At 38.3% G+C, this 21,216-nt stretch overlaps 5 protein-coding genes, 1 non-coding gene and 1 pseudogene across 6 annotated transcripts; 4 read left to right on the top strand and 3 right to left on the bottom strand.

Moving 5' to 3' along the window:
* Positions 1-3,467: 3,467 nt before the first annotated feature.
* Positions 3,468-3,540, bottom strand: TRNAA-UGC (transfer RNA alanine (anticodon UGC)). The gene has a single exon. It is a non-coding gene; the product is annotated as a tRNA-Ala (tRNA).
* A 160-nt stretch (positions 3,541-3,700) lies between these two features.
* On the top strand, positions 3,701-5,090 carry LOC137729105 (large ribosomal subunit protein bL34c). The gene is made up of 2 exons (XM_068467933.1): positions 3,701-4,023; positions 4,584-5,090. Exons 1-2 carry the CDS (start codon positions 3,822-3,824, stop codon positions 4,838-4,840), a joined length of 459 nt encoding a protein of 152 aa, XP_068324034.1. The 5' UTR covers positions 3,701-3,821; the 3' UTR covers positions 4,841-5,090.
* A 305-nt stretch (positions 5,091-5,395) lies between these two features.
* Positions 5,396-7,666, bottom strand: LOC137728536 (senescence-specific cysteine protease SAG12-like; annotated as a pseudogene).
* Positions 7,667-7,945: 279 nt separating this feature from the next.
* Positions 7,946-8,275, top strand: LOC137728535 (uncharacterized). The gene has a single exon (XM_068467295.1). The coding sequence runs from the start codon at positions 7,946-7,948 to the stop codon at positions 8,273-8,275; it is 330 nt and encodes a 109-aa protein (XP_068323396.1).
* Positions 8,276-13,115: 4,840 nt separating this feature from the next.
* On the top strand, positions 13,116-15,417 carry LOC137727765 (uncharacterized). Its single transcript, XM_068466582.1, has 3 exons — positions 13,116-13,184; positions 13,277-13,492; positions 15,289-15,417. The coding sequence occupies exons 1-3, from the start codon at positions 13,116-13,118 to the stop codon at positions 15,415-15,417; spliced, it is 414 nt and encodes a 137-aa protein (XP_068322683.1).
* A 569-nt stretch (positions 15,418-15,986) lies between these two features.
* Positions 15,987-18,285, top strand: LOC137729107 (nuclear pore complex protein NUP43). Its single transcript, XM_068467936.1, has 5 exons — positions 15,987-16,702; positions 16,999-17,068; positions 17,306-17,537; positions 17,686-17,759; positions 17,920-18,285. The coding sequence occupies exons 1-5, from the start codon at positions 16,080-16,082 to the stop codon at positions 17,971-17,973; spliced, it is 1,053 nt and encodes a 350-aa protein (XP_068324037.1). The 5' UTR covers positions 15,987-16,079; the 3' UTR covers positions 17,974-18,285.
* A 669-nt stretch (positions 18,286-18,954) lies between these two features.
* LOC137730332 (senescence-specific cysteine protease SAG12-like) lies at positions 18,955-20,522 on the bottom strand. Its single transcript, XM_068469400.1, has 2 exons — positions 19,811-20,522; positions 18,955-19,677 (listed from the first exon to the last, which is right to left on the bottom strand). Exons 1-2 carry the CDS (start codon positions 20,247-20,249, stop codon positions 19,082-19,084), a joined length of 1,035 nt encoding a protein of 344 aa, XP_068325501.1. The 5' UTR covers positions 20,250-20,522; the 3' UTR covers positions 18,955-19,081.
* Positions 20,523-21,216: the final 694 nt, after the last annotated feature.

Here is a 21,216-nt window from a genome sequence, read left to right as displayed (position 1 = left end):
CCCATAATATATCAAAATGAAGATAAGAAAGTGTAGAATAAGATTATACCATTTGAAAGCCCAATGGTTGCCTGAGATGGTCGAAAAATAGCCTCAAAGTTGACTGGTCCAAGGGAAAACTGGAAAACTCGCTGGAAACTGGGCAAACTTTAAACGTTCGTAACTTCTTCAATACTCAACGAAATTAAGTCATTCAAAAAAGAAAATCATAATTCTTGACGAGACAAAGAGAATGGTAGTTTTCTAGCGGCTAACTCACCGTGGTTTGGCCAGAAAATGGCTCGAAAGTGGCTAACTCAAGCCAAGACAGCCACCTTTGAGCCATTTTCTGGCCAAACCAAGGAGATTTAGCTGCTGAAAAAGATACCATTCTCTTCGTCTCGTTGAGAAGTATGATTTTTGGTTTTGAATCACTTGATTACGTTGAGTATTGAAGAAGTTATGAACGTTTAAAGTTTGCTCAGTTTCCAACGAGTTGTCCAGTTTTCCCTCGGACCAGTCAACTTTGAGGTTATTTTCCAACCATCTTCGGCAACTATTGGGCTTCCAAATAGGTATAATCTTATTCTACACTTTCCTATCTTCATTTTGATATATTATGGATCGAATTTGGTTAAAAAACAATTGAGTTACGAAGCTTTGAACATTGCCCAAACTTCCGGCCAAGAGCTTCCGACACTTAACGGAGTTTTTAAGCGAATGACCAAAATGATGGATGGTGGACAATCTCAATGGCCACTTCTATTGATTTGAAATCTCAAGGACCAAAGTGATGATTTATGCAAATCTCAATGACTATTTTGGCTAAAAAGCCTAAAACTTTGTCCTCAAGCCCCACATATAGAAAACAGTTAAAAAATAAAATATATCAGGTAGCTCTTGGTATTCAAGCCCACCACTACACTTAGGTTGGTCCCATGATCTCCAATTCAGAGTTCGTTTATAAATGTTTTTAAACTGGTTGAATGTGCTTTTGATTTAAAAATAAATGGTTTTGGAATCAATTTTTAGTAAAAATGCAAGTGAATCATGAAAAAACACTTTAAGTGTTTTTAAACCCCAAAAAAATGTTCGCTAAAGCGCTTTGAATCATTTCAAAAACACTTCCAAAATGAGTTCTTAAATTCTCATGCCATGACATATAGTAGGTAGATAGTCTATTGTGGATTCTGTTTCAGAAGGTGCTTGCAAAAGCTCTCTCCAAAACCCTCCATTAAAAAGAGGGAGGAGGATTATCTCCCCTTCCATCCCCTTCTATTTGAACGGTTACAGTTTAGCCACGTCAACATCTTATATTGATTTTTTTTATAGAGACAATAAGCCAAAAAATAATATGTGAGAGGAAGGAAGGGAAGGGGATGGGAATAGGAGGGAAGAGAATCCTACTCCTAAAAAGAGTGCTTCAAAAGCTAAATTCTTCATCCATGGAATCTCATCACTCAAATAAACCACCTCTAATTCTTCATCCAGAAGAAATTTCTTCGGGTCTATCTGTTTCGTTTTCTCCGATTGTACCTTATTTTTGCGTCCTATTCTATGACTCGAGGGATTTATTTTTGTCTTAAACGACAACCCTGTCGTGTTTCAAGTTGATTGGAATCTTCATTTTTAAATAATGTGAGTATGATAGACTTGGTCTTGGTGATGTCTTGGTCCCTTCAACAATCGTTAACATTATGCTGAATAAGTGTTAGGAGAAAAGAAATGGCGCTCTCATACGAGTAGTGGATCAGAATTGGTTGCCATGGGAAGCTGAAAGAGCTCTCTATGGTGGTACTTCTTTATTGAGAAAGTTGAAGTTGAAATGAAAAGAAAGTCTTGATATGATTAGGAAATGGATTTTCTAAACCTCCATGGTCAGTGCTGGCCTAGTACCTTCAATCTCACTCTACAAAAACAGGTCTCCAATCACATATTTAATGTATGGTGGGGGCTTTGTGTCTCTCAGTCTCACCTTTGATTTGTCTGTGTCTTAAGGCTCTTAACTAAGAAGTTCTCATCTAAAAATGGTGAACCCCTCAACCACCTTGGCAAGTAGCAACCTTTACATGATCGCATGCCACTTGGAAGGAGGATTGTTATCCATACTCTCTTATAATTAAGAAAGCTCGAAGAGTTGCTGACACATGAATTTTTCACTTGAAAATTCGGAGAGTGATCTTTGCACTCCTTTTTTTTTATGTTGCAGTCTTTATTGTTTTCAACTGTAAAATTGAATGAATTAAGGAGAAACGAAGAGACGCAAATAATGAGAGAAATGCATAAAGACAAATTGAAAGTGTGAGAATCATTACCTTAAAATTTATGTTACCGCTTGAGCTCATTTTAACACAATAAAGAAGGAACGTTACAAGCAAATCTCACGTAACATTTTGCTAGAGAGAGAGAGAGAGAGAGAGAGAGAGAGAGAGAGAGAGTGGATTCATAGTTGGCTTGCACAACTTGTATTAGGGGACCCCTACCAGTAGCAGCCTTTCATGACTAAGGTGTTGCTTGCAAATCTGCCTACTACATGGTTAACAATTTAACACATTCTTTCGTTTATAAATTGTGATCATTAGTTAGACAAGTGGATCCAAGATCCTCCTTGTTATTTTGAATGGTTTCATTATTCAGAGATATAAGAAGATACGTACATAAAACCAATTAATTTTTAGATTACGAGATATACATTGTATTATAATATTAGTGATTAAATAAAACATCGTGTGACAATGTAATAGACTCGCATTTATTTTTGTGGCCCGAAAATGACGATGATATCATTGATTGGACTTATGTGCTAATGTAGTAAATAGTGGGTGAGAACTAATACAGAAAGGATTAAACTGTGCCCAACATAGAAGGTGGTTTTTGGGTTGGCAACAAGTTGGTTTTGCCCATTCCAATGTGGAATTTGGAGCCTGCATTTGGAAACCACACCTACCATTTTTTTGTATAAAAAAATGGAATCTTAATGTTGACTGACCTCTCTCTGAGTGTCTTAAACTAAAGCAAATAATTGAGTGCCAAATATCACATGCTTATGAAACCCTAATCTCGTAATTGTCAAATATACACAGCTCATCTAAGTTTTCCCTTGAGCAAGAAAGGTCTCCTTTCTTTAATAAGCCTTATACACATTTGTCAATTTAGTAGTTATTACCTACTGATTATGTTGTCACATCCAATTCTTTTTTGGAGATTTTGGGATTCAAATATAATAGAACATTTTTTCTTCTTAAAAAAGAAGATTAGCTGGTTTCATCACGACAATTCATTTTTTAAGGTCGGAAAGATTTACAGAGATATTTTAGCTTTTCTATGGCCATCATTATGTGATTTAGTTACAAGTAAGCTGTTTGAAACTCAAAAATAACGAATTGGATACTAATTTTTCTTTTCACGTAAATATTGTTGTATATAAAAATAAAAATAAATTCACAATCATCTACCGTTTCAACTTGACAGAAAAAAATTTAAAAAGATGGAGATGCAGGGGATCGAACCCTGTACCTCCCGCATGCAAAGCGGGCGCTCTACCATTTGAGCTACATCCCCAATTGATTAGTGCACCGAAATAATTCTATAATAACGCACTACATTCGGCAGGCTATGTACGCAAGGGTAATGGGCCGGTCCAGCCCAGTGCGTTTGAAGTATGGATAATCCGGTCGGACTCGAAAGGGTCCAAACCAATTCCACAGACACTGGATTGGATAAGGCGAAGGCACAAAAACCTCATCTTCTTCCTCCTCTTTAGCGACAACAAAACGCAGAAAGAAAGAAGAAAGCAGAGCAACAACACCTGAAGACGAAAGAAGACGAAGGCAAAAGGAAGAATGGCTTCAATTTCAGCAATGGCATGGTCGCCCTGCCTTTCCAGTCGAGCCTCCACACCCTGTGCTTCTCTCACGTTCCTCACCGGCTCAACTGCAAGGAAGAGCTCCGTGTCTCTCAGCGGTGGCGCTGCCCCGCGCTCCCCGTTGCTTCACTGCTCCTTCATCTCTTCCTCCTCCATCGCTTCCGCTTCCGCGTTCTCGGGTAAGTTTTCTTCTTTTATTACCGTTACTCTGGGATTCTCTGAGAAAACTTGAAGCTTGAATTGTTGTTTTTGTTTTCTGGGTGATTTGGAAAATGGGCGTCTGCTCCTTTTTGCTGAAGATTGTGAAGTACTGCATTCTTGTTCAAATTTGAATCTAAGTTCAGATGGGGGTTTTTTGTTGTTGAATTTCATAAGCTGATCGGTTGTATATTCACATTCCATTGCTTGCTTGAATTCTGTTCATTTTTTAGTTTGCTTAGGTACTCTAGCTTCATGAAAAGTAACTTTCTTGGTTACAATTTGATTAGTTTTAGCAAATTAAGTACTTCGATTGCTGATCAAAAGATGCCTTACAGCATAGTGAATTAGATATAGAAGTGGTTAGAGACTTGGTAGGTGCTGTTTAGATGAATGTGTGAGTTCTTCGTTGGTCACCCGATGCTAATACTTCCGCAAAACTGAAGCAAGCTGGCGCCTTTATTTGGTTTCTGCTGAAGAGCTTGCCAAAGGATATTTTTTCAGGCCTTGAATTGATGAGAACTTGATTTTTAATTTGAAGGTTTATCTTTGGGGTTGGATTTGAGCTCTACTGTTGGGGTTGGAAGAAGAAGAGGCTCTGGCTTGGTGGTAAGGGCAGGGAAGGCTGCCCTGTGTCTAACCAAGAGAAGTAGGTCCAGGAAATCCTTGGCTCGAACTCATGGCTTCCGTAGACGCATGAGAACCACTGGTGGGAGAGCAATGATGAAGCGCCGACGTGCTAAGGGGCGGAAGGTCCTCTGCACGAAGAGCAATCCCAATAGTGGAAAACGGGCCTGATTGCGTCTTTTCATATTCAGTTTATTAGGTAAGTGCAATGGCATGTAAGGTAATGATGTCCAATAGCTTATTCTTGTGAACAAAGGCAGAATTTCAAACTTATTTCTCATGATACCTTTTGTATTGTTTCATTTGGAAAGGCTAATTTTTTTTTTGGTTTGAATCAGAACCCATTTTGCATATCCATTTTGTTCTGTTAGCTTTGTTGTAAGAACTCATTTTCGGCTATCCATATCACTAAATTTATCAATACCAAATGAAATGTATAGATTATCCTGTTTTCAATAATGTTTTATAAGATCCCGAAAGTTTATTGAATGGTATGGATTAGCTACTACAAGGAATTTTCTTGGCTATAGGCGAAGCCTGGTAGTTTTGTCTTGTTAGGTGAAGTCGAGATGATCTCTTAACCCCTTGATTATATCCATAGTTTAGATAGTTTGATAAGAAGAATCCATAGCCAGCCGACAAAGATACAATGGCATGTTTCTGCAAATTTTCATATAGCCATTCTCACTTCACCCCACCTCCCATCCCATCTTGAGCAACCAATAGTTGGTGCCATCTTTATTCACTCCTTACCCGATGGTTGCAAATGCGTGGTTCAGTTCCGTCCCACAATCATTGGAGAAAATCCCACCTTAGGAAACTGAAAGGCTCGTCATGGAGACACAGCCTTCAATAGGTCGTTTTCACTGTGGAAGGCACGTTCCATAACCAGTTATCTGGGAAGCATGCTCGTTTTGTCACATGCTCTGTTTTGCTATATGTATTCAAAGGCATAATCCAGCAAACTGCCGATGCAGCTGTGGTTATTAATTTAGCCTAAGCAGGGTAGGAAAATTCATTGTTGAATATAAAGGTAAAATAATGTAATTTCATAGATCATACTTTAAGTACAAAATACAGGCATTTTCACAGCCTACGGGTTTGTCTGTAGTACTTATAATCGGATAGGAAGCTTTCGTAGCAAGGCCACAAACAGCACCTGGGACATCAGCGTTTCTAAGAATCTTCATGTAGCCAATCTCACCCCACATATCGGACCATGATTTCTTGATTAACCAATAGGGGATGCCATCTTCAGTTGTCCCATACCCAATGATGGTAACAGCGAGGCTCATTTCTGTCCCACAATCATCACCGGTGAACACCCCGCTTGAATAATGCTGAAATTCTTCTGATATATTGATGGAAACGGAGACTGGTTGCTTGGACACAGCCTTGAGTAGATCGGTTTCACTGTTGGGAGGTACCTCTGCATAACTAGTTATCCAGGCAGCAGCCTCATTTGCCTTGGTCATATCACATGTACTGGCACTGCCATCTAAACTCTGGTATGGGTAATTTTCTTCACTGGTGATTCCTCCGTTTTGTTGAATGTATGCAAAGGCATTAACTGCCCGACCACCTTGGCAGCCATTGTTATCTGTATCACAGCAAGTTGTTGCTCAGACAGTGAGATCAATTTGCCAGTTTTGATTTGGGTAATCCCTTCGACTGCTGCCACTGCGGAAAATGCCCAGGAACAAACTGCATGTATTCGAACAAACGGATATGAATTAATTTCCGTAGGAATGAATGCACGAAGAAAGTAATTAATGTAATACATACATATGTACAAGGAAGCTTAGCCCTATGTTAATATGGTGGTTGGTGCTCTTACCACATTGCCCATGATCTTTTACTGGAGTAACAGCTCCATTCTCCCCCCAGTCAATGCTTGGGGGAACATCCGTTAGGCTTAGGTTTTCGTATGTAAATGATGCATCTGCATATCAGGTTGATTCAGTGGGTATCCAGTATAATACATGAGGAATTCGTCATTGGTCATATCCGAAAATCGGTTGATGCATAGGCTGTAAGTCTTGTTCCCTTCACTGTTGAATTTCTCGACAAACTCCACATTGTTTTTGAATATGTGGAAACGCCTTTCCTTCTCCGCGCTGTCCTGGTAAACGCGTCCATGCTTTTTCATCCACCGCTCATGTTTTGCAGCAATGGAAGCTTGGTACAATGTGCTGGACGTGGCTTCAGATGCCAAGGTCCCCAAGGTGATGGGTATGGTAACAATCAAAAGGTTTCTTTCGAAAACCCTTGCTCGCAAAGAACCACCGGTGATGAGAGGGCGCTCTGTGTCGACAATGGCTTTGCTTCGAGTAGTGATTGGCAAGCTGGATGTGAAGAAGCAAGCATGATATTACCGGTTTATATAGAAGACGTTCAGGATGTCCTGGATGTGCACTTTGTTGAAATCGTTAGGATGGGAATTTGGAAGGGAGCCAAATTTCCAGGCACATTCCACAAGTTGATGACTCAGTAATCTTCATCAATCAGTCTAGCCCGAATGCTACGCTTGTTTTGTTTTTGCCGAGGAGTTTGTGCACAAAGAAGTTCGAACGATTTATGGTGGAACCTAACTTTTTTTTATGGTATTAGAGCAGGTTGTTTCACGTATGAAGTTAAACAGCTACACGTGTTTCACATCATCTCGTTGTGTTAGGCTTGTAAATTCACCACACATGAAGGAGCGTGTTAAGAATGAGTCATACATTGATGGAAGGAGGGACCTTGCATGGGTTTATAAGAAGTTGAACTACTTCTCATATTGCCAATTAATTTTACGATAGAAGATGACTACTAGTCAATGGTGTGTTTGCTGGAGTCTTTGCCCTTTGGTCTTTAGTTGCCATTAATGGTGCTGATGACTACAAGTCCTTCGTCCATGTGCTGGAGTCTTTGCCCTTTGGCATTTAGTTGCCATTAACGGTGCTGATGACGACAAATTTACCATTTTGTATTAGTGAACTCCATATAATCCACCATCTATCTTAAGAAATCACATACTAAGATTAAAATCTCTATTATTATTCATAATTTCTGGTTTCTTCTTACAATGTCTTCTTCAAGGATGTTGTGGGAAATTGATGAGTAAGAGAAATAATTGTTTAAGCAAGGGGAACAAATGTTCAATCTCTAGGTGGACGAAAATGAGATGGACGAGGTACGGATTTATTGGACGATTATTTTGTTCGTAACAGTGCATTCCCTGATACGTACTTTAGACGTCATTTTAGAATGGAATGACATTTGTTCAACAAAATCATGATTGCTGTTTGCGACCATGATTCTTACTTTGTGCAAAATAATGATGTTTTTGGTGTTATGGGTCTCTTTCCTGAGCAAAATATTACTGCTACTTTGTGGATGCTTGTATATGGAGTATCTGTAGACCAAGTGGCTGAGATAGCGAGGATGGAGAAATCAACCATTATCGAGTCCTTGATGAGGTTTTGCTTCGCAATCGAATCTCTCTACACCATAGAGTACCTATGGAGACCTACTGAGATGGACTTGCAAAGGCTTCTGAAGAAGGGCGAGATGCGAGGTTTTTCTAGGATGATTGGAAGCATCGACTGTATGCAGTGGACCTGAAAAAACTATCCAAGTGCATGGCAAGGAGCTTATGGGAACAGAAAATGACCAAAAAGTATCATTTTGGAGGCGGTGGCATCATTTGATACATGGATTTGACACGCTTTTTTTGGTGTTCCGAGAGCTCAAAATGACCTCAATGTCCTTACCCAATCCCCAATGTTCAACGATGTCCTGCAAGGAAAAGCATCAAGAGTCACGTATTGGGTCAACGGACATAAGTACCACGGGCCATACTACCTAGTCAACGAACACAACGTAACATCTTTCAATAATTTTCCAATTCGTATCTGCATCATTAGTCATTTCGTTGGAAACCAATTGGATTGAAACTTTGAGAGAAAGATTGGAATGCGGTTGAAAGTATTTGAGAAAATATGAAAATGCGATGCAAGGTAGAAGTTAATGAGAAGGTAATTATGTAAAATCATTTTTTTAATTAATTTTTAACATTTTTATTTTTTTTATTAACTTAATTAATTTCTAACGTTGGATTAAAAAAAATTTGAAATACAACCCTCCAGATTGTGCCATGTGGCACAACGGTAACATTTCATAATTTTTAAATGTGAATTCTTTTTTTTTTTTAATTTTTAAAGGCAAATAACGTGGACCGTTGATCTCAAATCCAACAGTTGATATTGCGGAAGGTTTCAAATTTTTTTTACTGTTGGAAATCCAACAGTCTAGAAAAAGTAACCGTTGAAATCCAACGGATGAGAACGTGCCACGTGGTCACCAACGGTAACTTTTTTGCCCTCTGCACCGCGGGCCCCAGCGCCTGAAAAGTTGTCGGGGAGTGCCCCCATGTGCGTGTGTTATGCATGCGCCTGACGCAAAATTAATTAAATCGTGGCTGACATCACCCTGAAGTTAGCGTGGCATCACCTGGCCCTCAGGCTCTCGGGCCACCAATTTGAGCTGGGCCTCTCACTCGGGCCTCCCTGCCCAATCGCCCGCATGGGCTGGAGCAAGGAACCGAGGCTATTGGGTCATCAAAGTCGCCGATCCATCAGGCTGCAGCTTTCGCTGGAGCTGCTTTGAGAGAGTTTCAGCGCAAAGAGGGGAGAGAGCTGGTTGACAATTAAGGTTGGGTAAACTTTGTATTTATATGAGGGGTGAAGTACTGTAGAATAGCATTATTAAATGAAAATAAAAATATTTTGACAGCAAAAGGAGAAGAAAACTGAAAAATAAAATAAAATCAGCTCCCAAAGTTGAAAAACATATAACAAGTCTTTGGTGTCAAAATTTTTATAGTTTGACACCAATGAATGGTGTTATAAAGGTTAAAGCCACCCATGATTGGTGTTACAAAAGTTTAAGACAACAAATTTTGACAATGGTGACAGTCCAATTTACAAAGCCACTTATGAAGAAGGGTGTCCTCAAAACGGTGCCCTATAGCACATTTTCTAGTAGTGTTCTCGGTATGTTGGTGGTTCAGTTTGCATGCTTGCCCCATTGAAAGCTTGAGAACCGTTATGTGTGTACAAGAGAAGAGAAGGCTAATTTCCTATCATAGCACCAGGTCTTCAAGTGCCGGTTAGATCAAGGCTCTATATAAACGGTATTAGGGTTCATGTTCTTTTTGCACTGTCATTAATGATAAACGTAATCTAGGCTTTGGTTGATTCGATTTCTAGAAATGGCTTACATTTACCAGTTTTGATTTGTGTAATCCCTTCCATAGCTCCCACTGCAGTACTTACCTCGTTTTTGTACTTACCATCTAAAAGGGATATCATTTTTTTTCTTCACTTTTTTGCAATGCACATATTCGGCTTTTTTAACAAATGATAGCGTTAGTTGATTAAATTGTTAGTAGTTAGAGGGAGGAGATTGGTGGGGGGTTGAAATTGCACTAGAGTGCATAAACATGATTTTTTTTTTTGCCATTGCAATAAAGCGCCATCTGCCATGTGTTTATTCTTTAGAGTGATGTAAGTTGTGGACGATAACTACGCAAACGGAAGGAGATTAAGCAGTTAATGTATGTCTCACAATTCATTAACTATTAAACTAACAGTCATCCACACACGTATGAGAACAAATGTTGTTAGTAACATCTCGTGGATAGTTAAAACCTTGAGGTTTTATGGTCTTAAGAAACTAGTAAAATGTTAATTTACCTCGATTTATGTTGACTATTGAGCATGTGCATTATTTAACATATGCTGTTTTTAGGATTCGAACTCTTATCTCTCTTTAGTATAGTTTAATAGTAAGGTGCTACGAGATTTTTTACTACGGCAATAATGTTAATATACATCAGAATGTGTATAGACATAATTATTTTTTGTTATTACGATAAAACGTCATATATACTAGTATTACGATTTTAATCCTCCCATCATTCAAAAAAATAAAAATAAAAATAAAAATCATATTCAACTTTTATAAATGACGAGATTAAGGAAGTTGTATTCAAGTAGGACTATGTGAGACTTTAAAGGAGTTTGAAAATTCATGGGTATTCAATTAAGATTTTAGTTGAATCAGTGAAATGTAGGTTGTATTCAATTTAGATTTACAAAGATTCATTCAAAGTCTGGTGGTATTCAATCCATATTTCTAAAGTGACTTTCTAAATCTAAGAGTATTCAAAAACTTTCTAAATCTAAGAGTATTCAAAAAGTCAGGGAATTTATTGGAATCAATAAATGGATTGATTTTGATGTACTCTAGAATGTGAGGTATAAATATCAAAGGCCCTTACAAATCAAGCACCCTCCTCCATATTTCAACCTGATTCCTCCTTCAAAGCCGACTGCAGAAAACGAAAGCTACTTCAAAAACCTTTCTCCGGGTAATACTGATACACACAATATGATATGTGTTTTTCTGAAATGATTCATTCTGAATATGAAAATTTTGATTACATAATTTTTTTTTATTTCTGTGATTTTATAGTTTGCATGACAAGGACTCAACAATTTTATCAATCATGTCTCGGAATACAGGTTTTACATGATTTTTCATCTAATTTGTTATATTTTAACAATGATTCATAACCCTTTTGAAATAATGTGTGTTTGCTTAAAAATTAATGCCAGTGCTAGCTTCCTCTAATTTCGAAAGGGAAGATTTACCTCAAGGAAGGGGAAAACAACCAATGGTCCTCCATAGAAAGCAATACTTTGTTGGAACTAATGGTTGATGCTGCCAAGCGAGGATGGCGTGATGCTAATGGTTCATTTAGCAAGCAATTAGTAGAAACGAGGATACTTCTTGTCCTTAACGAAAAACTTGGGTGCAACAAGAATTATAGTCAATATACGAGTCGGCTGAGATGGATGAAGCAACGATATCAACATATTTCTGAATTTTTGCATTTTGGGTCGGATCCTATCTCAAAATGATTTTCGGCTAGTGATGAAGTATGGGAAAATTATTTCAAGGTATAAAATAATTATTATTTTTGGAAAAGTTTCATTTTCCTATATTTTTGGTGCTACTAACATACTCTATTTTTTTCCCAGTCCCACACAAACCAGAGGTACCATCGCACATATACATTTCCAAACTACAATGATTTGATAATTGTATTTGGCAATGGAGTCGCTGTCGGGAACAACTCGGTTGGATTGGGTGAAGACACTGATGCTAGAACATATCAAGGGGGAGAAAATACCAGTACCAGAATAGAAGACTGTTAATGATGGCAATACTGACATAAATGTGCAGAGTAAAGCTGGGAAAGATGACTACACTTCATTTTTCTTGGACACAAATTTGGAGCCTGCTATAACAAAACTCCCTCAACGAAAGAGAGCCAGAATAGATAATGAAGCAAATAGTACCTCAGGTGAGACCATCACTCCAGCAACTCTACTTGAAAAAGTTTATGTTGGTATGAATTCAATTGAGGTAATTGCTAATGGAGTTCGAGGAATGCAAAGCCTAATGGAGAAAAGAGAGAGAGAGAGGGATATAGAAAAGAAAAACAATGTGGGATGCTATCAAGGAGACGCCAAACTTGGATAATTATGATCGTTACAAAGCGGTCGCTTTGATCTATAAGTTGGGTGTGAAAAATGCATTCTTAAAAATGTCATCAGAAGAGCGCTATGAGTGGATATAGTACAACATGATTTGAGGGTTATTTGATAATATGTTCAATATTTTTGAGAATGTTAGGCTTGAACATTTATAAATGTTGTAATTCTGAATCAATGCATGGCTTTAATTTGAAGATATGCTGATTGTTACCTTTTAATATTTTATTCATGCATTTCTCTTAGGTGGTTCTCTGCATATAATGCCTCAAAATATGAATGGGGGTAATGAAATAATCCAGGAAGACATGTTGGAGAAGGAAGACATTGATGAGGAAATGGGTGATGAAGAAATTGAGGAAGATAAATAAGAAAGTGAAATGGAGGACGAAGAATTAGAGCAAGAATACTACGAGACCATTAAGTTAATGTTTATGGCAATCCAAGCTATACTTCAAGTGCTAAATGCATTATCGGCTCTCATACGTGGTGAAAATGTTGAACGTCCGCTAACTCGACGACCAATTAATAGAAGTGGACACAATTACATACATAAGGTACTAAATAAAGATCCACTAAATAAAGATCCTGAGGAATTTCGAAAGTTATATAGAATGTATCCATATGTGTTTCTAAAGCTATGCAGTATTATAAGAGAGAAGACACAATTGCAAGATACCAGATTCATCTGTGTTGAAGAAATGCTTGCAACATTTTTAATCATTGTCGGTGAAAATGCTCAATATCGTCTAACTCGCGAGACATTTGAAAGATCACATTTTGCAACAAGCAAAAATTTTGTCAGAGTGCTGAAGGCCTTGAACACAATAGCTCCTGATCTGATGGTCAAACCAGCACCCACAGTCCCAACTAAAATAAGAGAAAGCACAAGGTTTTACCTTTACTTTAAGGTGAGTGATATATATGTTATATTGTTCTTGTTCATTTTATTGTTGTCGTTGTAAAAATATACACCATATAAATGATCTTATATTTATTGTAGGATTGTGTTGGAGCAATTGATGGCACACATATACCAGCAATGGTAAAAGGATGTGAAGTCAGCAGTTATCGTGATCGTCATGGGAAAATATCCCAAAATGTATTGGCTACTTGTAACTTTGATTTGGAATTCATATACATTCTTAGTGGATGGGAAGGTTCAGCTCATGATTCCAAAGTGTTGTCTGATGCTTTATCAAGGAAAAATGGACTTAAAGTGTCGCACAGTACATATTTTCATTTCTTAAGCCTCTATTTGTTATACTATTAGATTTTAAGGAAAACTAATGAAGGGTTTGAAAAGTTTTAATTTTAATAAAAAATCATGTTATAAGTTTTGTTTAATGATTAGTACAAAACCCGTATTAAAGCAGTCCAACTAAAAATAACCCAACTATAATAAATTATAATTTGTCGATTTTACCCCTAACTTTTTTTGGTTGAGTTCCAGATTTTCATCGTTAATAGAGTTCATCATTATTTTGCAGACCTTCTTCTCTTTCTTTGAAACAAAAATATAGATACTCATGCTATTTAATTTATATTTTGTATTATTTCGTTGAAATGTGATCGTCGTTATTATTCATAATGGATTTGAGGTAATGTTTTTCAATTTTTCTTCGTCAATGGAGTTCATCGTTTATTTCTCTAGAAAATAAATTTGAGATCTACATGCTATTCAATAATAACGACAAGTCACTGTTTCTGGATTTTAAGTAACATTGTTTCTAGAATCTAAGTCACTGTTTCCAGAGACTTTTTCCAGAGACAGTGTTAGTTTTTCCAGAGACAGTGTTTTTCCAGAGACAATGTTAGTTTTTCCAGAGACAGTGTTAGTTTTCCAGAGACAGTGTTAATTTTTCCAGAGACAATGTTAGTTTTTGCAGAGGCAGTGTTAGTTTTTCCAGAAACAGTTACGAATTCAAAACATGGTCGCATTGTTTTCTAAAAAAGTGGCAAAAAATCATACTATTTCCTAGAAATGTTTAACATTAACAGTGTTATGAAAGTTGAACGCCATGGTTGAAGTCACTTTTCTCTCTCTTTCTCGTCTACTTTTTCTATTTTCTTTTTCTTTTCCAGATTTTGTAATTGGAGAAGGTGGTTCTATCACAGGTAGAGATATATTTTTGTTTCTAGTTTTATGGAGAAATGGGTGCAAGGAATTGGAATTTTTGGTTTTTTTCCTGTTCCATGGAAAATGGATTCAGTTTGAGTGTCCTCCTCCTTGATTCAATTGCACAGCTATTTTCCTGTTCGTTTCTTTTTAATTGTACTTTTGGAGATTGGATTCAATAATTTGGGATTTTTTCTTCTCAAAGTCTGGTTATTCTCCAAATTTGAATCTAATTTGGACAAGGAAATTCAAAAACTGATATATGCACCAAGAATGAAGGAAGAAAAACCTAGAAAATGAAACGTTGATCAACGCTCTACTTGGAGTTGACGTGAGTTTTCTCCTTCATTAGAACAAACAAGTTTCAGACCTACGCCTCCTTGTTGGGGTAATTTTGGAAACTTATTTTTGTTTCTGTTGGGCTTTGTAATTCAGCCCATGTAGAATTGGAGACCTCTGTCTTTATGGTTAATTTTGAGGTGTTTTTGGTTAAAGAAAACTATAGGGTGGTTTTTTATTAAAATAATCTTGGTCTAAGCCCTTTTCATTAAAACTTCCTAGATTTTATTGATATGTTACGTGTTCATCCAAGTAAGTTTTTCTTGGTCGATTGTGGATTTGCAAATCGTCGTCAGTTTTTAGCTCCATTTCGAGGTGTTCGCTATCACCTTCAAGATTTTGCCGGTCAAGGTCGTGACCTTGAAAATTCACTTGAGTTGTTTAATCTTCACCATGCTTCCTTGAGAAATGTGGTCAAGAGAATATTTGGTATATTCAAATCACGATTCACAATTTTTAAGTCTGCACCTCCATTTCCATACAAGACACAAGCAAAAGTAGTGTTAGCTTGTGCAGGATTACACAACTTTCTTCGTAAGGAGTGTCGTTCCGATGAGTTTCATGTTGAAGATAAAGAACCTTCATCCCCGTCATTGCTAGCAGAAGATGAAGAACTTTATGAAACCCAAGAGCAGGCAAGAGAAAATGCTAATGCATGGAGACTTAATATAGCTTCAAATATGTAGACAGATGCTATGAACAACAGGAATCAAAGATGAGAAATGACGATGATTTATCTACTTTGATATATTGGAAACTATATTTTCTTCATCAGTTCTTTTCCTATAAAGTTTATAGTCTTTGGTTGTTGGCGAATCTAGACTTCTTGAGTATTGCTTATGGTAATTGGTTTTGGCAAACCCAGATGATTTTTTGCTTGGTTTGGATAGTTAGAGCTCAAAAGAAAAAGAAAAAAAAAATGAATAATTTGAGAGGCAAAAGTTTAGCCGAAAAACAATTATTGTCCAATGAATCCATTGGACCCGATAAAAATTCATTAAACTTCATAACAAAATTCATATCAAATCTTTTTACGTGGATACAATTCATTGGATTCTATGTGAATCAATCAAAATCTAAGAAATTCATGAGAGATAATAATTACAATAAACTCTCTTAAATTTCTAATTGAATACACCATCATAATATCAAATTATTATTGTACACCCACTTGGGGTGGCTGCTGCAACTCCTTAAACGTTCACTTCTACTTGACCGACAAAAAAAAAAAAAAAAAAAACGTTCACTTCTAAATCTGTCGTCCTGCTGATTTTCCCAAATCTCTCGTCCTATCTGAAATTCCTGTCTTTCCCTAAACCCTAAAGGGCCTAACCCTAAACATTAAACAATGCCGATCTCAGAGCCTCCGCAGATCCACCGACTCCCACAATCCAAGTACATAGACTCAGTCCGGTGGCTCCCGCCTCTCTCCGCCTTGGACCGCCTCGCCGTTATTGCAGTTTTCGACTCCGATTCCGACTCTTCCTCCGTAGAGACCCACTCTTTCACTCCGAACCCAGCAACGCTAACCCCGCAATCTCAATGGGTCTCGCCCTTCCGAATTTCCTCCCTCAAAACCTCCCAATCCCACCACAAACCTCTCGTCGCGGCCGCGACATTTTCCGGCTCCCTACACATCTTGTACGGCGATTCAATGGACCCTGCGTATTTCCAATCGGAGCTTTCGGTGCCCGAAAAGGAGTTACACGAAGGACCCATTTCTTGTGTGGATGTTATGGATGGTGGGTCGGAGTGTGTAAGTGTTGGGGAAGATGGGAGGGTCAATTTGGTAAGTTTAGGGGACTCTGAGTTGAGCTACCGGCGAGTTTTCGACAGCAGCGGCTTGGTTTCGTTTACCGCGGCGAAATGGGCATCTCCGAGTGAGTTTGCTACTGGTGGATATGGGTTTAGCCTCCAGTGGTGGGATCAGAGGAAGCGCGGCGGAGCGGTTTCTCAATTTAAGGGTGGCTGGTGAGCATTTTTGGGCTTAAACTTTCATTTATCTTTTGTCTCATTTGCTCTATTGATTATGCTAGATTGGATTTGTATGGTGGACATTGAGTTATAATATATTGACATCTATCTTGTTTTAAGAATTTACTCATGTTTAATGATATCTGCAATTAGCTCGGTAAGTCCTTTATTAAACGTAATGTAGTTATATTTTGAGTTGAGTAAGTAAGGAATTCTTCAGAAAGATTCGGTTTTGTTCTTCTCTGGTGCCGGATGTAGGTTGATTAAGCTTTTGCTTGTTGGAAATGTTGCAGGTCTCAACCGTCAACTCCAGGGATTGTACATTCAATTGATATCCATCCTTCGAGAAAGCACACTTGTTTGGTAATTTTCCATTTGTTTTTTGTCTTGGATGCCTTTTTGAAATCGATAATGCCTTCTCCTGTTGAATATTAGGGATATTGCGTGCAATGAGAATGCATCTAATGTGTTAAATGTTGCTTACACAATGATGTGCTGTGTATATATCCATTGCTGGCTTCTATTTTACTTAAGTCTTATGTTGTTACAGAGCCAAAAGAATAACCTCATGTTGTCTTTACGATTTTCTCGTACTTACAGGCTGGAGGTTCTTTAGGGACTGTATTTGCGTGGGATCTTAGGTGGCCACAGCAGCCAATCCTTCTTTCTGGGGTTGGGGCAGGTGAAGCAACCCATTCACCATGCGAAAGTGAGGTTTGGGAGGTTCAGTACGACCACTATGCAAAGTCTTCGAATGTGGGAAATGTTTCTTCACGTATCTTACCTACTATGATATGTTCAGAAGATGGTATCCTTGCTGTTGTTGAACAAGGTATGGTCCTTTGTGCTAAATTGTTGGATGGCAACCTGTCATGGCTGATAGCTTCTTTATTTTCGAACAAACTGACCATTTGTAAAACAATATATTCTTGAAACTTGATATGGGACTTAATAGTTTCAAATTGCCCAAATCTGTTTAGGTGAGGAACCCATCGAGCTCCTGGCAGAACCTTGTGCAATCAACAGCTTTGACATAGACCGGCAATATCCTTCTGTAAGTAGAATTTTACCAATTTCTCTCTGTTCTCGGTGAATACATGAATTTGGATGGTTTTATGACGTTTTTAATGTATTTAATCTGTTAATAAAAGAAAACATGCTCGAAGAAGTGTAAAAAGTTACGTTGCTTACCAGTTCCACATTTTGCTGCACAGGATGTTATATGTAGTCTGGAGTGGGAATCTATAGCCATCTTGACAAGGCCATGACATCCACAAATTGACATGTTCAGAGTTAAATGTGAAATCGAAGCTCGCCAATTTTCTGTAATTGAGAAATGAATCTCTGCGTGAAAAGATGTACAAACCAAGTTACGGATGATGTTTAAAAGCCTGTTTTGTTTTGGTTGCTGAAATTAGTCATCCTCCATGTTCGTAGATCGACTCAGTGTCCCTCCTCCGTACTGTACCGTTACGTGGAAATGAAAATGAAAGCTTATTAAAAATTGTGTCCATTAAAAAGCTAAAGAAACTGGTTATTGTGCATTATTTGTTGGAAGAGTTGTATGGTTCAAATTTCGTGTTTGCTTGGAAACCTTTTCTTTTTGCTTCTTTTGATACAAAGGCACAGGCGAACCCGTTGGGGATATATCCTCATGAGTCTACAACACTCTTCATGTGGTTGAGTCTACAACACTCTTCATGTGGTTAGGATATAACGGAAACTCTATATCCCCGGTTGTAGGTAAGAATAGACAAATAATAAAAGATGATTCGCTCCTACACTATTCGAGATGACTAATTTCTCATTAGACTACAGCGATATATCCTTGCAACGAGGATCCTAACAGTCGGAGTAAGCGGGAAAGTATTCCTGAAATCAATACGGTCAAATTTTATACATGAGTAACGTAATTGCAGCAAGATAGTGGGAAACATGAAGTACTAGTTGGTACCGTCTTTATTCACTCCTTACGCGATGGTTGCAGATGCGTGGTTCAGTTCTGTCCCACGATCACTGGAGAAAATCCCACCTTAGGAAACTGAAAGGCTCGTCACGAAGACACGGCCTTCAATAGGTCGTTTTCACTGTGGAAGGCACGTTCCATAACAAATTATCTGGGAAGCATGCTCTGTTTTGCTATATGTATTCAAAGGCATAATCCAGCAAACTGCCGTTGCAGCTGTGGTTATTAATTTAGCCTAAGCAGGGTAGGAAAATTCATTGTTGAATATAAAGGTAAAATAGTGTAATTTCATAGAACCTACTTTTTGCAAGTACAAAATACAGGCATTTTCACAGCCCATGGGTTTTGTCTGCAGTACTTATAACCTATAGGCAAAGTGGAGAAGCTCACTCCACCCTTTCATTAATACATTACATAGTCGGATAGCAAGGTCTTATAGCGAGGCCACAAACACCACCTGGGGCATCAGCGTTTCTAAGAATCTTCATGTAGCCACTCTCACCCCACTTATCGGACCATGAATTCTTGATTAACCAATAGGGGGTGCCATCTTCAGCTGTCCCATACCCAATGATGGTAACAGCGTGGTTCAATTCTGTCCCACAATCATCGCCCGTGAACACCCCGCCTGAATAATGCTGAAAGGCTGGTGAGGCATGGATGGAAACGGAGACTGGTTGCATGGACACAGTCTTGAGTAGATCGGTTTCACTGTTGGGAGGTACCTCTGCATAACTAGTGATCTGGGCAGCAGCCTCATTTTCCTTGTTCATATCACATGTTCCGACACTGCCATCTAAACTCTGGTATGGGTAATTTTCTTCAACGGTGATTCCTCCGTTTCGTTGAATGTATGCAAGGGCATTAACTGCCCGACCACCTTGGCAGCCATTGTTATCTGTATCACAGTTCACAAGTTGTTGCTCGGACAGTGAGGTCAATTTGCCAGTTTTGATTTGGGTAATCCCTTCGACTGCTGCCACTGCGGCAAATGCCCAGCAACAACCTGCATGTATTCGAACAAACGGATATGAATTAATTTCCGTAGGAATGAATGCACGAAGAAAGTAATTAATGCAATACATACATATGTACAAGGAAGCTTAGCCCTATGTTAATATGGAGGTTGGTGCTCTTACCACAGCTCCCTTGAAATTTTACTGGAGTAACTGCTCTCCTCTCCCTCCAGTCAATGCTTTGGGGAACATCAGCTGGGCTTAGGTTTTCGTATGTAAAAGATGCAGCTGCGGATGAGGTTGATTCAGTGGGCTGCTTGTATCCAGTATAATGCCTGAGGAATTCATCATAGGTCATATCCGAAAATCGGTTGATGCATAGGCTGTAAGTCATGTTCCCTTCACTGTTGAATTTCTCGACAAACTCCACATTGTTTTTGAAAATCTGGAAACGCCTTTCCTTCTCCGCGCTGTCCTGGTAAACGCGTCCATGCTTTTTCATCCACTGCTCATGTTTTGTAGCAATGGAAGCTTGGTACAATGTGCGAGACGTGGCTTCAGATGCCAAGGTCCCCAAGGTGATGAGTATGGTAACAATCAAAAGGTTTCTTTCAAAAGCCATTGCGGTGATGAGAGGGCGCTCTGTGTCGACAATGGCTTTGTTTCAAGTAGTGATTGGCAAGCTGGATGTGAAGAAGCAAGCATGATAACTGGTTTATATAGAAAACGTTCAACACGTCCTGGATGTGCATTTTACGTCTTACCCGGTGAGTCGAGGGATTTCTTTTTGTCATAGATAGCAACCCTGTCGTGTTTCAAATTGATTGGAATCTGATACAAGTAGTGGATGAGAACTAGCTGCCATTGGAAGCTGAAAGAGCTACCTGTGGTGGGTTCCTAGCTTGAGAAATTTGAAGATGAAATGAAAGCGAAGCTGAAAGAGCTATCTGTGGTGGATGGAGGCAGATCCTCTGCCTTTCTGTTTGTGTGGTTATGGTTAAGTCACGTCAACATTTTATATTACTATTCATTTTTGTCTTATTATTTTTATAAAAAAACAATATAAAATGTTGACGTGGCTTAACTATGACCACACAAAACAGGAGGGCACGAGAAGTGGGAGGGCAGAGAATCTGCCTCCGTGGTGGATTCCTAGGTTGAGAAAGTTGAAGATGAAATGAAAGAAAATGTCTTGGCATGATTAGGAAATGGATTTTCTAAACCTTCATGGTGATTGCTGGACTAGTACCATTAATCTCACTCTACAAAAACATGTCTCCAATCACATATTTTGACACGCTCCAACCCGATATCCCTAAATATCAGGGTAAGCATGATGTAAGAAGTAGACTTGGAGAAAACAATTTGAAACCATTAATATGCATTGGAATAACAAAGGTTATGTATTTTAATTACTTAGAAATTTGTTAAGTTATTTTGGGAGTTGTAAGGGTGTCGTAGAAATTTAAAGTCTATTAATTTGTAAACGCTTATAAATATTGTACTAGAAAGCCTTGAATGGCAGACTTGAATGACTTCAAATTGTATTTGGCTTGTGCATTTGAAGAGAGTGATTTCTCCTTCTAAAA

This window comes from Pyrus communis, chromosome 3 (genome assembly GCF_963583255.1).
Source record: "Pyrus communis chromosome 3, drPyrComm1.1, whole genome shotgun sequence".
NCBI classification, from domain to species: Eukaryota; Viridiplantae; Streptophyta; class Magnoliopsida; order Rosales; family Rosaceae; genus Pyrus; species Pyrus communis.
This window is presented reverse-complemented; position numbering and strand designations above follow the sequence as displayed.

Bases quoted from the DNA above. Each gene is read 5' to 3' on its own strand.
- LOC137729105 (XM_068467933.1), top strand. From the start codon at position 3,822: ATGGCTTCAATTTCAGCAATGGCATGGTCGCCCTGCCTTTCCAGTCGA. The intron at 4,024-4,583 runs GTAAGTTTTCTT...TTTAATTTGAAG, and splicing joins TTCCGCTTCCGCGTTCTCGG to GTTTATCTTTGGGGTTGGAT.
- LOC137730332 (XM_068469400.1), bottom strand. From the start codon at position 20,249: ATGGCTTTTGAAAGAAACCTTTTGATTGTTACCATACTCATCACCTTG. The intron at 19,678-19,810 runs GTAAGAGCACCA...GAATACATGCAG, and splicing joins AAAATTTCAAGGGAGCTGTG to GTTGTTGCTGGGCATTTGCC.
- LOC137729107 (XM_068467936.1), top strand. From the start codon at position 16,080: ATGCCGATCTCAGAGCCTCCGCAGATCCACCGACTCCCACAATCCAAG. The intron at 16,703-16,998 runs GTGAGCATTTTT...GAAATGTTGCAG, and splicing joins TCTCAATTTAAGGGTGGCTG to GTCTCAACCGTCAACTCCAG. The intron at 17,538-17,685 runs GTATGGTCCTTT...AAATCTGTTTAG, and splicing joins CCTTGCTGTTGTTGAACAAG to GTGAGGAACCCATCGAGCTC.
- LOC137728535 (XM_068467295.1), top strand. From the start codon at position 7,946: ATGATTGCTGTTTGCGACCATGATTCTTACTTTGTGCAAAATAATGAT.
- LOC137727765 (XM_068466582.1), top strand. From the start codon at position 13,116: ATGGTCAAACCAGCACCCACAGTCCCAACTAAAATAAGAGAAAGCACA. The intron at 13,185-13,276 runs GTGAGTGATATA...TATTTATTGTAG, and splicing joins GGTTTTACCTTTACTTTAAG to GATTGTGTTGGAGCAATTGA. The intron at 13,493-15,288 runs GTGTCGCACAGT...CGTTCCGATGAG, and splicing joins CAAGGAAAAATGGACTTAAA to TTTCATGTTGAAGATAAAGA.